Raw genomic sequence first — 16,889 nt, 5'->3', positions numbered from 1 at the left:
ATAGCCCTGTATTCTTATTTAACAAATCCTTCCTGTCTGTTTCATTCAGGTGAGAGAGCTTGATAATGAGAAGCATTCAGATAATGAGTTGTACTGTAACAACTAAGCTGCTGAGGGTGGAGCTCACAACAGACTGGTTTTCAATAAATTACTAGTATTTAATAAACAGTAATAAAGTAATATTGAATTATATAGATAAACTGTCAATAGCTTATTTATTTTTAAAAACCCATATAATATTACATATATTTCAAAACTTGAATTTAGATACACTTATCTCTAATGAGCCTAATAAGGTTCTTCTATATTGACAAGTGACTTGCATCAATGACATTTTTGAAATAATGAAATTATTTTGACATTATGAACTTAGTAATTATGAAAAAGAGAACAGCCATTTGAACTCACATAAGCTATCTTGATGAACATAAAAGCACCAGGTGATACAAAGATTCATGTCTAAAATGCACTGAACATCAAGTACCTATTAAGATGAAATATATATGCAAATAGAATAATACTGAGTAAATGGACACTTAAAGAGAGTTTGTTATGTTGCCAGGAACTGTGCTAAGGATTTTTCATACATTCCCAAAATACTACTGAGGTAATTATTATGCCTGAATTACTTTGACTTAAAGGACTTTCTCAAAGTCCCTCAGCTAGTAAAAGGCAGAAGTGCCATATAAATCTAGTTATACTATTAGCCATGACAACATAGTTTGATTAAGAAGACTAGACTAAACTAAAACTTCTAACAAAAACAACTTTGTAAGCTCTTCAGAAGTTTGGAAAACAATTTTAAGAAACCAAGAAAAATGGACAGTCAGTCCCTATATAATCACCCGTGGTGGATTCATGTTGATGTATGGCAAAACCAATACAATATTGTAAAGTAATTAGCCTCCAATTAAAATAAATAAATTTAAATTTAAAGAAATGACTCTTACCGGGGGTTAGAAGGAGAAGGTGGGTTCATTTCTTTCTGATAGTGACGGCCCTGGTTGACAGGCTGTAAAAGATAAAACATTTCTGAGGTACTAATTAGCATAATGCTCTTTATATAAACTTTCACGTGCACTCTCACTACTTTTTTTCCTGAGAAACAACCTGCAAGAAGGTTTATTTTACGAAGAGTTGAAGGTTGTTTGGGAGATCCAGGAAGTAACAAAGTGGTATATGAGGGAAAGCAGAGGTTATTTTAATGGCCAGTCACTGGATTAGACAGCATCTATCCATCTATCAAGGCTATGGTTTTTCCAGTGGTCATGTATGGATGTGAGAGTTGGACAGTGAAGAAGGCTGAGCGCCAAAGAATGGATGCTTTTGAACTGTGGTGTTGGAGAAGACTCTTGAGAGTCCCTTGGACTGCAAGGAGATCCAACCAGTCTATTCTGAAGGAGATCAGCCCTGGGATTTCCTGGGAAGGAATGATGCTAAAGCTGAACCTCCAGTACTCTGGCCACCTCATGTGAAGAGTTGACTCATTGGAAAAGACTCTGATGCTGGGAGGGATTGGGGGCAGGAGGAGAAGGGGACGACAGAGGATGAGATGGCTGGATGGCATCACGGACTCGATGGACATGAGTCTGAGTGAACTCCGTGAGTTGGTGATGGACAGGGAGGCCTGGCATGCTGCGATTCATGGGTTCACAAAGAATCGGACATGACTGAGTGACTGAACTGAACTGAACTGAACTGATAGTGTAATTAAAGTTCATGTGTGGAATTCTCCTCTTTGTGGAGTTTTTACACTGGTTGCTCCTTTGTTAACAGTGTAAAAAAACAAAATGTCTCCTGGAACTAATGCTGCATAGCAAATATGAGCAATGGACTGGAGACTCAGAGATATGGAATATACATATATTTGTATCTCAATGTTACTAAATTTCCAAGGATAATATCTATTTTCATTATTAGATACAGCATATACATATATTTATATCCCAATGTTACTAAATTTGCAAGGACAGTGGCTACTTTCATTTTTGAAATTGTACATATAAATCTTAGGTCAAGGCAGTTAGTTTCCCCTAGCATAATAGAACCTCAAGCATTAAGCACAGAACCGAAAGAACTGACTGATATCAATACTTAACAAAAATATGAAATCTGAATTTTCTCCTCTGCAAGAAATCTTTAAGTTACTACCTTTTTCAAAACATTGCTAAACAACTACATATCATGCAAGCCTTAAACACTTGCCTCCAATGTAACTTGATATTTTTCCTTTGTTCTATAAAGGGAGAAAATTCCATTATATCTGATAGAAATTCTTTTTGAACATCTCCTCAAAGTATTTCTTTTATGTGGTTAGCAACCATATAATTCTAATATGAAAACCATTTTTAACATTCTCATTTCATCACAATTTGGAATTTGGTATACATTTTTGAATTGCATTTGAAGGACTCTGTTACTTCCTTACTTAACGGGGTTGATGTTAAGGTTTCTCAGCCATAATGTGGCCCCACAGTGCTGACCCCAGCTGAAGGAAACAGTGTGGCAATGATGCCTGTATATGAAAGGTACATTTCCTTATTTCCCACATATTCCTTAATTTAATGGGTCCTAAAATATTAATGACATGGGTGATGGGAATTCTCTAAACTGTCTTTCTCTATATATAATCTCTTGGAAGTGTTTCTTTAAATCAAACACCTTGTCTGATAATCACAGTCATTTAGCCTATCTGTGATGCACCATGAATTTAAATGTGCTCAGATAGTTTGGTAATTGGACCAATATCAATACATCACCATTTCAGTAATAAGAAAAACAGCTGGGAGAACAGTAGAAGGAAAAACATATCATAAGACATATTTGATCTCACAGGAGAAATAAGACTTCCAGCACTTTGCAAGTAAAATTTAGTACTATGATTTAGGCTTTATTATTTCACAGCAAAAAAGGAATTAGTAAGCAAAGGGCCTAACAGGTTCTCTAGACCAACTCACAGTGGTGTAGAAATACTCCCAGTAATATATTCATTAGTATTCATCCAGAATTTCAGCTGTACTCGGGCCTCTAGTGAATGGATCTCCGCCTATTTACTTTTTGAAGCATTTAAATAACTCTCTAAGCATCACAGTTCTGCTATTCAGACAAATTTCCATTTTCCTAATTTTATGCTGTTAATTCTATTTTACACCTGTCCCTAACTCCCTTCTTCCAAATGACTCACTCCACTCTCTGGAGAATAGAAATGGTTACAGAATGCTATTTGGTTTGTGACTGAGTTCTCACTTAGACTATACAGACTGCCCTTCCATGTTTGCTCATGTTTCTATAAAATAGACACAATGATACAAGGAGTAAAAAAAAATACACTAACATAAAAGATTCACATTCACAGTGATTTTACAGTGTAAGAAAACAGAGAAATAATAAGTGCAAACTTTCTGAAGTAATAAGGACATGAATAGACAGAAAGGTAAATTTTAAAAATTCAGTTAAAAATAACTACAAGGTGGTGGAACCAGGTCTGAATACCCAATTCTTTAACTTAATTTTTACTATTGAAAACTAAGTTTTTACCCCCAAATGTTTTATTTAAATTTAATAATAGCATATCATGGTAAAGCATTCTGACTCATACATGCAACTGCTAAAACTGACATAAACCCCAACTGCTAATGACTCTGTTGGGGAAGGATCCAAGTCTTGCTTTCAGGGGGGTGCGATACAAAGTTGGGTGGCCTCAGTTCCCTCTCTGTACATGTCTTCTAATTTCATAATCACGTTCAGGGACAGGAAGGGATTATGGCAATGATGCAGCTAAAAAGCTCCTTTAAGATATTCCAGTTCCCACGACTTTGCTTTTAATGCTTTCTAAAGGCAGAGCTTTCACTTCAATGATGTCTTTTTGTTTTCCTGGCCCACATCAGAATGGCCTAATTGTTTCTAACAGCTCTCTGAACATGATGGGGGTGGAGGCAGGGGTAACAGATGAACTGTCTGAAGCCAAACATCCCCATCCACAAATGGAATAGATATGCTTCTGTACATGTGCAACAGTAAACCAATTTCGACTACTTCTAGGTAGGGAACATTCCATGAAAGCACCAGTTAAAAAAAAAAGATCATCTTTAAAATTTTGGAATTCAGCAAGAAGCAGCACAGGAATAATAACGAACACCTGCAAATGACCAGTCCATGGAACTCTCCAGGCCAGAATACTGGAGAGGGTAGCCTTTTCCTTCTCCAGGGGATCTTCCCAACCCAGGGGTAGAACCCCAGTCTCCCACACTGCTGGCGGATTCTTTACCAGCTGAGCCACATGGGAAGCCCTACAAATAACCAAGACAACAATCATAATAGTAGTAACTGATATTTATTGAGCACTTACTCTGTGTTAAATCCTTGTTGGACTTCCGTGGTGGCTCAGAACGTAAAACATCTGCCTACAATGCGGGAGACCCAGATTCAATCTCTGGGTTGGGAAGATCTCCTGGAGTATTCTCCAGTATTCTTACCTGGAAGATCCCATGGATGGAGGAGCCTGGTAGGCTACAGTCTGTGGGGTCGCAAAGAGTGGGACACAACTGAGTTACTTTACTTTCATTTTCCATTTTTTTCATAATTCTATGAAATAGATAGGATTAACAACTGCATCTAAAGGAGGAGGAAATAGGACTCTGTGAGCATTTCTGTTCTCCAGAGGGTGGAGTGATCATTTGGAAGAAGGGGGTGTTAACCTAAGGTCATGCCAGTCAGGAAATAGTGGGGCCAGAATTTGAACCCATCCAATCTCATTCCTCAGTTTACCCTCTTAATCAGTAAGTTGCAGGGCTTAATCTAGCTCAGAGGTTCACTTAAATCAGTACGTAAATAAGTTTTGCGTAACAAATACGACAAACTCAATTCAGTTAATGGCAGGAAGAAAAAGTAGTCCTGAAATACATGTATTTGATATATGTAGGACTATCTCCTTACAATAAATTAAATTCATTTGATTTCATTCTTATGACATGTAACTATATATTTGAAAATGTTTTGCCACATTGCTTAATTTGGGACAACAGAAGATAAAATAGACAATCCTCTAAGAACGAGAAAAGTTTATTTCATGAGGTGACTTTCATAGTCATTAAACACAGAACAACTCGCACATTTTAATAGTTTCTCCTGACAGCACAGATATTACACTGACTTCAATATTAGTTTTCGTATATCATTTCTATAGTGGTATAAAGAACAGCTTGCTCATCAGATTTATCTGCAGCTTAGCACAATCAACCACTTAATGTTTTTAGTTCAGGAGGATTAAAAGAAAACTCATTATACCCAAAGAGAGCTGAGAAGGTAATGAATCTGTAGATCAGGACAAAGTAAGACCTATTAACTAGAAAGAGCCTGAAATGCTAGTATGTTACACATTGTACACATAGCAGCCAGCAACCATCATGTAAAACACTATATGTTTATGAGCCTAGGAATGGAACAGATCCTAGAAACTTGGGACCTTGTCCTCTGGGTGGCGCTGTTGCTATGCACTAGAGTTGGGAAAACACCACACTTGAACTGCCACTGAGCACAAGAAGCTCTGCTTTTCCATAATCAAGCTGCTAGACGTTTTGGGGTGAGGGAGAGAAGTGAAGGCTAAATTAAAGAACAGGAGATAAGATAATCCTGTCATGTTAAAAGGTAAAGGAAATATTTTTCTGTTGTTATGTTAAAACCTATGAAAATGGCAAAAAAATGTTGCAAGGTTAATCAAGACCATAAATAACCTGTCTGAGAACTTCACCATATGCCTGCAATTTTATTAAGTGCATTTTGCCTCATTTTTCTCCAAATATTATGCTCTGCAGTATGCCGTGTTGATGGATGCATGCGAAGATTTTTTTTTTAAACAAGCTGAGGAGACTTATGTGCTTGATATTAGGTCATGGGAATTAACTTAGAGGAAGGATGGCTTTGAGGCATCTGCTTACAAAGTATCACATGAGGCATGCTTTTCTTCAATTTAGATTAGAGGTGGGACAGAGAAATAACGAAACATTGGAACAATGAGTTAAGTCAAGCTCTGAGGGGTCAGTCTGAATGCTAAGCTCACATCAAAACAAGCACACCACAATCTCAGCCCACCCTTACAGCCTTCAGTGGTCACAAAAAGAGAAAATATCCTAGCAATCTTTTCTGATCACTCAAGTGGTCCTTTGAGGAGAGCATCTTTGGGGGAGCAGCAAATTACAGTTAGTGTCAGATCATTATCTGAGGCACTAAGCACACATACTCCAAGCACACAATCAATTCCCAGCATGCCCACACAATGAAGGGCCTCTACTATTCCCATTTTATAGGTGATCATGCTAGCAAAAGGCAGAGCTGGGATTTGAGACCAGGTTGGCTGACACAGAGTCTAAATTATTTTGGTTGTCACTTTTTCCATTAACAGCTATTCCTCTTCCTGAAAAGGAACCACATACCACATATACATACACACACAGACACACACACACTCCTCAAGACATAGCTTTATGCTCCTATCAATCAAAATCCTTCACCAAAATAAAATTCACTTAAGAATCCATTATAACTAACTCTAGCTCTCTTCCAAAGGCTGCCTAGAGCCCAGTTTTTCAATAAATCTCATGAGGGCTACTCCTAACAGAACCCTCCAAAATTGATTACTTGCAGCCTGGTTTCCACAGAAGTTGAAAAGTATTGTTTTAATTGAATTTGGTTCTAAGTTAGAAACTTTGAAAAATTTGTCTGTCAAATGCCAATGGATTTCTCAGTAGGTTTGATTTATTTAGCAATGGATGCCTACAAAAGCCAATTTGCTATGAGAAATATGGTTACATTTAATTACACTTTTAAACGATTAACTTATAACTAAACACTTTTAAAATAGTACATATTACTCTGAACTGCACAGATGCTGAGGAAAGCTTTACTCAAAGTTTACTCAAAACTTGCAGTAAACACAACAGCCTTAAAGACTTGTTTTACTCTCTGTAGGCTTCCTGGTTAGACTGCAATGTGTATGAAGTCATTAAGCAAAGATGCCAAACTGAATGTGACCTGCCTAAATCTTCTTTCTAAACTACTATCACCAAGCCTTGCCCAGAGGGAGATTTTTCCTTTTTGTGTGTATTTAATATCCATTTATTAAATCTTGAATGTAAAATACTACTTATTTAAGCAAAGTACAGCTGATGTTTATTTTGGAATTTTGATAAAACTACCTTAGAGTAAAAAAGGAATCTTTTAATATTATTGACTGATTCACTCAACCAAACAACTAACAACCAGCGCTGACTGTGACCTCATGCTAGGCCCTGTGCTCGGCACAGTTCTGCCTTCAAGGAGCTCAGAACCAGGCTCGAGGGATGCTGATGACAGTGGTTACCTGATGTGCTAAGTGTTATCACCAAAGATATTGGGAGCCAGAGAAGAAAGAAAATAATTCTATGCAGGAGAGAGAGTTTCATGAAGATGGGACATTTGAGTTGGGCCTTCAAACACAGGAGTGTTCAAGGTAGAGAAGAGGGAACGAGGGTCTCCAGGCAGAGAAGAGGATATGGATAATGGCATCGCTAACAGAATGTGGACAAAAGGCAGGGCCATGCTGTGTGAGCTGCAGTGTAGCTGGAGGAAGCAGCAGTGTTGTTGGGTCGGGGTGGGCAGTGATTATGAGGGAAGCAAAAATTCATTTCAAGCTCTGTTTGAGGTAATGGAGGAAAAAAGGTACTAAGAGGAGGTAATCATGTTAAAGGAGACAATTGATTCTGCTCCTTTTCAGAACCTGGAATTCCTTTTCTCCTCTCTTTATGTGATGAGCTTACACTCATTCTCTGGCTTACCTGCAGCATTCTCTGTGAAAATATCCCTGAAACCAACAAGTAGAATTATTCCCTTGTACGTGTTCCCTCGTCTCTTTATCTTATTATCACTCTCTTGTTATCATAATAATGATATTCTATTATCACTCTCTTACAGTGAGCTGTTTACCTCCAATATGGTGAGTATCTCAAGACTCTTCAGTTCAGTTCAGTCACTCTTTCGTGTCTGACTCTTTGCGAACCCATGGACTGCAGCATGCCAGGCCTCCCTGTCCATCACCAATGCCCAGAGTTTACTCAAACTCATGTCCGTTAAGTCAGTGATGCCATCCAACCATCTCATCCTCTGTCGTCCCCTTCTCCTCTAGCCTTCAATCTTTGCCAGCATCAGGGTCTTTTCAAATGAGTCAGCTCTTCGCACCAGGTGGCCAAAGTATTGGAGTTTCAGCTTCAACATCAGTCCTTCCAATGAACACTCAGGACTGATTTCCTTTAGGATGGACTGGTTGGATCTCCTTGAAGTCCAAGGGACTCTCAAGAGTCTTCTCCAACACCACAGTTCAAAAGCATCAGTTCTTTGGCACTCAGCTTTCCTTATAGTCCAACTCTCACATCCATACATGACTACTGGAAAAACCATAGCCTTGACTAGACAGACCTTTGTTGACAAAGTAATGTCTCTGCTTTTTAATACGCTGTCTAGGTTTGTCATAACTTTCCTCCAAGGAGTAAGCGTCTTTTTATTTCATGGCTGCAGTCACCATCTGCAGTGATTTTGGAGTTCCCCAAAGTAAAGTCTGCCACTGTTTCCACTGTTTCCCCATCTATTTCCCATGAAGTGATGGGACCAGATGCCATGATCTTCGTTTTCTGAACGTTGAGCTTTAAGCCAACTTTTTCACTCTCCTCTTTCACTTTCATCAAGAGGCTCTTTAGCTCCTCTTCACTTTCTGCCATAAGGGTGGTGTCATCTGCATATCTGAGGTTATTGATATTTCTCCTGGCAATCTTGATTCCAGGTTATGTTTCTTCCAGTCCAGCGTTTCTCATGATGTATTCTGCATATAAGTTAAATAAGCAGGGTGACAATATACAGTTTTGATGTACTCCTTTTCCTATTTGGAACCAGTCTTTGTTCCATGTCCAGTTCTGACTGTTGCTTCCTGACCTGCATACAGATTTCTCAAGAGGCAGGTCAGGTTGTCTGGTATTCCCATCTCTTTCAGAATTTTCCACAGTTTATTGTGACCCACACACACAGTCAAAGGCTTTGGCATAGTCAATAAAGCAGAAATAGATGTTTTTCTGGAACTCTCTTGCTTTTTCAACGATCCAGCGGATGTTGGCCAAGGGCAGACAGACTGAAAACCACCATCAGAGAAAAGTAACCAATCTACTCACATGGACCACAGCCTTGTCTAACTCAATGAAACTATGAGCCATGCCGTGTAGGGCCACCCAAGGTGGACGGGTCATGGTGGAGAGTTCTGACAAAATGTGGTCCATTGGAGAAGGGAATGGCAAACCACTTCAGCATTTTTGCCTTGAGAACCCCATGAATAGTATGAACAGTATCTCAAGGGTGAGGAAAGACTTGTTTGTATCCCCAGCACAGTCCACAGAAGATTGTACCACTCAGAAAATATGTGGGATGAATTAATGTGGGACAGACAAGCTAGACTGCGGTGAGTGTTAGCATGGAGATAATCCTGGCTCTTGTGACGGAAAGGAAGCTACCTCTCTCAGTGAGCCTGGAGAAGGATTACAGAAGGCTTTGGAGCTGAGTCTTAAGAGATAAACTGGTACAAGGTACAAGGATGCATGCAAAGTGCCTTTAGCAGATTACCACTGGGATTAAAGCATGGAGAGAAAGGTGGAGAGCAGTGAGAGATGATCCTGGAGAGGGGCAGGTCTCAGATCATGGTGGGGGGACCATGTATGCCAGGCTAAAGAGGCAATGAGGAGTTACAAAAAGGCTTCATGTAGGGATGAGATCATTATCATATTCATAGCCAGGATGAATAATAATGACAATAATAATGAAACTAATCTTAATTTATTAATTGCTTATCATGTCTCAGACACAGTGCCATGTGTTTGACAAGGTCACAGCTTGGATGTGAACCTTGGCGATTTGACTTCAGAGCCTATGCTCCTAACTACCATGCTATAGTGCTTGGATTGCAGGCACCTTAGTATTAGGAAACCGATGAGGGAATTTGTATAAGATATGAAATACCAAAGCTACGGTATTAGATGAAGTAAAGCGAAGTCACTCAGTCGTGTCCGACTCTTTGAGACCCCATGGACTGTAACCTGCCAGGCTCCTCCATCCATGGGATTTTCCAGGCAAGAATACTGGATTGTGTTACCATTTCCTTCTCCAGGGGATTTTCCTGACCCAGGGATGGAACCCGGGTCTCCCACACTGCAGGCAGACTCTACTGTCTGGGCCACTTTTGATGTGAGGGTGGTATTAGATAGGGAGGGTTAAGAGGTAAAAAGGAGAGGAGATTCTCAGGATTTGGAGACCAATTGGGTGTGGTAAATGAAGGGGTGGGAGAAGTGGAGATGTCTCTCAAATTTCTGGCTTGAGTGTCAGTGTGGAGGATGGTGCCATCACTGTGACATAAGGAAAGCAGGGTATCACTGTGATGAAGTTATGTCTTCTTCCATCGCTTCTTTTTCATTGCCCTGGTACCACTTCTAAAAAGAAAATCATGAGCTCCCAGAAAAGACCACAGTAGTTCTTGTAAATTGCTCTATTTAGACTCTATACGAGCAACAAGATGCAGAATTCATTAAGCAATGCAATTTTCCATTTGTTGATAGTTCCAATATTGAAATAGACTGAGTTTGATGGAATAATAAATATATCTTATGAATACCAAAGGTAGGTTTTTCAATTATTTTCTCTGTCTAAAAAAATAGACTGTTTTCAATTTCTTACTTGGTCAAATAGAGGGGCTATTAAGTTCATTACCAATGGTTATTTTCAGCTGTAGACTTTTAGAGCGAAGTAGTTGTGATGCATGGGGACTTCAGTCCTTGCCACAACAGGACAGTGATGGGACATGGTATCCAGGGCAACTAAGAGTTCAGCCTTTTCAGTCTTGAATAATCACTTTCCAGCTTGCCGTTTGTAATGCTGGGTCTCTGAGCTACTTCATGACAGAATGAGTTTGTTCAGAAGGCCACTATTCTCTTTGTTACTTTTGGTTTAAATGGCTGCTAAGAAATATTTTATAAGAAAGGCAGTATTTCCATTCCACTGTAAATTGCACTGGCAAAAATCTGCAACTTACTCTTCTGTTCTTAGCTCTGGCTATCAGGGTACTCTGAGTAACCAGCACACAGGGGTATGTTTTTCTGGGTGGGTAGGTACTCTTTGGGCCCAAGGTTGCTTGAGGTGTTATGTATGCTTGATCATTCAGTTTAATGAAAGCACAGCTAAATAAGGTAAGACCAACTTGGAGGGTGGTCAAGGTGGTAAAAAGAACACTAAAGAAAAACTAATATCATCGCCCCCACCACCCCTTATCCTTAGAACCAATTTGTATTCCTCATCTGTGATTTGGAAGTTCTCTCCAGAGTAGAAATCGCAACTTCTGCTAGATATTCATAGCACTCATTTGACAATTGAGTCATGTATCAAGAAGTCAATATCATGGAGGCTAGAAGCTTAGAACTGAGAGTCATGCCAAACTAGTTCTGCGTCACTTTACTCAAGAGTCTGTTTTCTCAACTGAAAATGGGAACTCAATAGGGCTTACCACATAGGATAGCAGCAAGGAGTAAATGAGAAACGCAAGGGCTAGTGTCAGGGCCTCTGAGATTTCTAAGAGCTACAAAGAAGGTGGAGATCTGGAAAAAAAATTACTTTAAAATAGAAAATGAAAACTTAAAAATTGATATTTAACTCAATACTTAAAACATAACTTATCCACTGTTAACTACACTTAAACTTAACCTTTCTTTATGTTATTTTATATAAGCATGAATCAAAGGTGCTTACAGTTTTATATTTTCTTTCAAAAATTGTCTGGTAAAAAACTATATTTACTACTGGATTTGAAAGCGCATTTTAATATGTTTGATCTGATGTTGAATGTAGCATTATAAGTAAATGTTTGTTCGGTCTATGGAGATCTTAAATGCTTTTAGGTTCTTAAAGAAATGGCAGCTCTAATTACCATTATTATAATAAAGATTTTATTCTTCTGCCCCATGACATTTCTTACATTGTGACTGACTGTTCTGTGAATGTTTCTGCTTTGTCTTTTCAATTAAACCATAAGATCCATGAGGATGGTACTGAAGAATAGATGGAGTATAATCACTGGGCTTTGTTCTGGGCTCTACCACTGAGCAGATACAGAAGCTTGAGTCCAGACTTTAGTTTCTTCAACTGAAAAACAGGCAGACTGAGGCCTGCTCCAGGCCACCTGCTAGTCTACAGAGAAAATGAAGGGCCGCATTTAAGAGTGCTTTAACTGTATAAACATACAGGATAGTATAAGCTGCTGAAGTACTTGCAATGCCTCTCATGGTCAGAGACACAGGGAGGAGTCAGCAAAAATCCGGTGACTTCCAAAAACGTTTTTTTCTGCCACCATATCCAAGCTATACTTGGTTTAGTTATAGTCTCTTCCTTTTTGTTCATTCATTTAACGGATACTTTTAAAACATATATTGAGCCTGTTCTACGTGACAGGGCTTGTGCTACGGAGCTGAGAATGCAATGAAATACCTAGAGTCTACAGTTAAAAAAAAAAAATTTGGAGAAGGAAATGGCAACCCACTCCAGTGTTCTTGCCCGGAGACAGGGGAGCCTGGTGGGCTGCCGTCTATGGGGTCTCACAGAGTCGGACACGACTGAAGCGACTTAGCAGCACAGTAAAATTATTATTTTTCATTTTCATGTAGGGTTTTATATCTCACCGCACAATTAACATACATTATCTGAAGGTGCAAACTAAGTCACTTTAGTAGTGTGACACTTTACAACCCCATGCACTGAAGCCTGCCAGTCTCCTCTGTCCATGGGGTTCTCCAGGCAAGAATATGGAGTGGGTTGCCAGGGCCTTCTCCAGGGGATCTTCCCAACCCAGGAATTGAACCTGGATCTCCTGCACTGCAGGCAAGATTCTTTGTTTGAGTCACCAGGGAAGCTCATTATCTGAAGATAAATAAGATAATTTAAAACAAGACAATGCCTCCAGTATTACAACACTACTTCAGAACAGTTTTCATGGGAAGTGTTCTCATTCGGGCCTACTTTTCCCAGGCGAGGCTGGGCTTTGTTACAGAGAGGCTAGATCCCTGATTAAGGCAGTAAACAAAGTTGCAAAGCCCTGGACTCACAGGTGGCAGGCAGGAGTTCCACGTGGTTGTGTCGTCACTGCTGGTGCTTATGCTGACATTACAGTTGTCAACTTGGGATGCGCTCAGGCCATAGGGAGCCCCAGTGTCCTCCAGTTCTTCATTCTGTTGCCGCCGTAGGCTGGCGAGCATTTGCAACTCAGATTCACTAATCTCACTGGGCTGATAGTTTCTCCAGTCATACTCCTGACCAAGAGAGAAGAAATTAAAAGAGCAATGAGTCACTTGGCCTTTCTTAATTTTATGGGCTTCCGTAAATGCTATTCTACAGCCTTAACCCCTACAATGGCTCCCCACTGACAGAGGCCCAGATGCTTAACAGGCCTTTATATGCCGCCCCTGCCGGCTGCCTCACCGTGTCTTCTCCTGACGTCACACTGTCCTCCATTCAGGTCCTCAGAAGCCTCAAACCCACTCTTGCCTTAGTGCCTGTGCACACGCCAGTGCTTCGGTGTGAATGCCCAGCTGTACCTTAGGGCCCAGATCATGTGCTTTTCTTCAGAAAAGCTTTTCCCGACAGTTCAAAACTGGGTCAGTTCCTCCACATTATGTGCTCTCAGAGAGTATTACAGTGTACATTTTTAGCACCATCACAGCCGCAGGTACCTAACTGGTTTTGGAGTCCACAGGTAGTGTGTGAGTGCTACAAAGGCAAGCTCCACGACTGTCTTACTTTCATTGTATTTCTCACACCTGGAGCCCAACCAGTATTTGAGGACTGACTAAATAAACAAAAATTCAAAACGGCTTTTTGTAAAAGAAAAAATCACCTTTCATAAAAATGGTTTATAAGAGAATTGATAAATTTCATTAGTGTGAACACTAGGACCAAATAAATTCAACTAACAGTAAGAATGAAGATAACGAATGTTGTTAAAAGCCACCAAATAAAATATGAACTGAAGATGGGAACATGTAAGGTCTGAAAGCCAGAAAGACCTCAGAGCTACCATAAACACTTAAATTCATATGGACTTTACTATACATATGTAATCTGTCAAGTCTACTACTATAAATCTTCAGAGGCTAGTATAAATATTATTTCAATGTATAGGGAAGAAACTGGCATATGGAATTTTCAAACCTCTTCCCTTTTCTCTGGCTTAAACCAAATTTCGTAGCTAACATTAACTTCAACATTGCTGAAATGTTAACATCCTATATGAATGAGCAGTGTGATTTATATCCAGGACTGGCAAACAACTTGAAAACACTAGTATAGCCACTATGGAGAACAGTGTGGAGAGTCCTTAAAAAACTGGAAATAGAACTGCCTTATGACCCAGCAATCCCACTGCTGGGCATACACACCGAGGAAACCAGAATTGAAAGAGACATGTGTATCCCAATGTTCATCGCAGCACTGTTTATAATAGCCAGGACATGGAAGCAACCTAGATGTCCATCAGCAGACGAATGGATAAGAAAGCTGCAGTACATATACACAATGGAGTATCACTCAGCCATTAAAAAGAATACATCTGAATCAGTTCTAATGAGGTGGATGAAACTGGAGCCGATTATAGAGTGATGTAAGCCAGAAAGAAAAACACCAATACAGTATACTAATGCATATATATGGAATTTAGAAAGATGGTAACGATAACCCTGTATGTGAGACAGCAAAAGAGACACAGATGAATAGAACAATCTTTTGGACTCTGTAGGAGAGGGAGAGGGTGGGATGATTTGGGAGAATGGCATTGAAACATGTATACTATCATGTAAGAAATCAATCGCCAGTCTAGGTTCAATGCAGGATACAGGATGCTTGGGGCTGGTGCACTGGGATGACCCAGAGAGATGGTATGGGGAGGTAGGTGGAAGGGGGGTTCAGGATCGGGAACACATGTACACCCGTGGCGGATTCATTTTGATGTATGGCAAAACCAATACAGTATTGTAAAGTAAAATAAAATAAAATCTGAAAAAACAAAAACAAAAACAAAAAAGAAAACAAACTTGAAATACTTTTGTATATCTGGAATCAGTGATAATGCTCAAAAAGTTTTTCCATGACACATAAGACTTTTTAAGATATTCAAATTTCTAAATTTGTTTTCTTGGATGACTCTTTGAGATAGCTACTGTCTTTTCTTCTGCCTCATTGGGATGTAAAAGGTTAAGAAAACAGCAATTGAAAAAAATTCTTAGTGTTTCTATGACACTAAAAGCTTTTTAATAAAGCATTATCATCCTCATAACTTTGGGGTTATGAAAGCCTATGATCTAATACTGTGATGTGGAGGTTTTCTGCAAAGTTGCCAGTGGAAATGCACTTAAATTCTTATACTTCATGGTTTCTGCAGCTTGGCACCCTTAATAGATGTCATGAGTAAGAGTCCATGAGCATTTAATATGCTTAGAGACTTCTTTGAATAAAACAGATATTACAAGAAAAAAAACAAAGTTTATATTCCAAAAAAGGCACTTTAAAAAGAGAAAAATAAAAACAAGTTCAAAATAAACAGGGGAGTGATAAACAAAAAGATGCCCAACATCACTGTCATTAGAGAAAGCAAATCAATACAACAATGAGGGACCATTCGCATCCACTGGGACTGTTATAATACAAAAGATAGATAGTAACAAGTGCTGACAAGGATGCGGAGAAACTGGAATCCTCATACATCACTGGTTGTGATTATAAAATGGTGCAGCCACTTTGGAAAAGTTTGGTGGTTCCTCAAAAGATGGGGCCAGCAATTCACTTGCTGGGATATATCCAAGAGAACTAAAAATATATGTGCGTACGTACGGAAACTTCCATATGAATGTTCAGTAGCAGTATTATTCATAACAGCCCCAAGGCAGAAACCACCAAATGTTCATCATCTGATGAACGGATTTTTGTTTATCCATACAATGGAGTATTATTAGCCATAAAGATACATGCTACAAGATGGGTGAATGTTGAAAATATTGTGCTAAAGTGAAAGAAGCCTGAGACAAAAGGTCACAGATTATATGATTTTATGTATATGAAATATACAGAAAAGGCAAGTATACAGAGATAGAAAGGAGACAGGTGATTGTCCAGGGACTGAGGAGAGATGGAATGGGCAGTGATCTCTAATAGGTAAGGGGTTTCTTTCTGGGGTAATGCAAATCTTCTGAAAGTAGGCTGTGTTGTAGTGATGGTTACAGAATGTCCTGAATATACTAAACACTTCTGAACTTTATGGTATATGAATTAATTATACCTCAATTGAAAAAAAAACTAGAGAACTGTAAAGATGGCGGAGGAATAGGACGGGAAGACCACTTTCTCCCTCACAAATTCCTCAAAAGAACATTTCAACACCGAGCAAACTCCACAAAACAACTTCTGTAGGCTGGCAGAGGACATCAGGCAACCAGAAAAGCAGACCATTGTCTTCAAAAACAGGTAGGAAAAAATATAAAAGACGAAAAAGGAGACAAAGGAGGTGGGGAAGGGAAGCCTGTCTGGGGAAGGGAAGCCTGTCCCGGGAAGGGAATTTTAAGAAGAGAGGTTTCCAAACACCAGGAAACACTCTCCCTGCCGAGTCTGTGGCGAGCCTTGGAAACACAGAGGGCAACATAACAGGAAGGAAAAATAAAGAAATAATTAAAACCAAGAGATTACAAGCCCACCAGTAACTCCCCCAGTGGAAAAGCAGCACAGACGCCTGCATCCGCCATTGGGAAGTGGGGGCAGGGCAGGGACGCGCAGGAGGCGTGGGCTGCAGCGCTTTG

At 39.5% G+C, this 16,889-nt stretch overlaps 1 protein-coding gene across 11 annotated transcripts in view; it reads right to left on the bottom strand.

Moving 5' to 3' along the window:
* The window catches only part of CFAP20DC (CFAP20 domain containing), a 261,668-nt gene that overhangs the window by 62,395 nt on the left and 182,384 nt on the right, over positions 1 to 16,889 (bottom strand). For all 11 annotated transcript variants that reach the window (XM_069560489.1, XM_069560502.1, XM_069560492.1 and 8 more), the window contains 2 exons: positions 13,155 to 13,358; positions 951 to 1,012 (listed from right to left, as the gene is read on the bottom strand). In XM_069560489.1, the coding sequence (XP_069416590.1) occupies positions 951 to 1,012; positions 13,155 to 13,358 (266 nt within the window). The remainder of the gene's footprint in view (positions 1 to 950; positions 1,013 to 13,154; positions 13,359 to 16,889) is intronic.

The sequence above is a fragment of the Ovis canadensis genome, chromosome 19 (assembly GCF_042477335.2).
Source record: "Ovis canadensis isolate MfBH-ARS-UI-01 breed Bighorn chromosome 19, ARS-UI_OviCan_v2, whole genome shotgun sequence".
Taxonomy (NCBI): Eukaryota; Metazoa; Chordata; class Mammalia; order Artiodactyla; family Bovidae; genus Ovis; species Ovis canadensis.
Note: the sequence above shows the minus strand (reverse complement) of the source record. Positions and strands in the feature narration are given on the sequence as shown.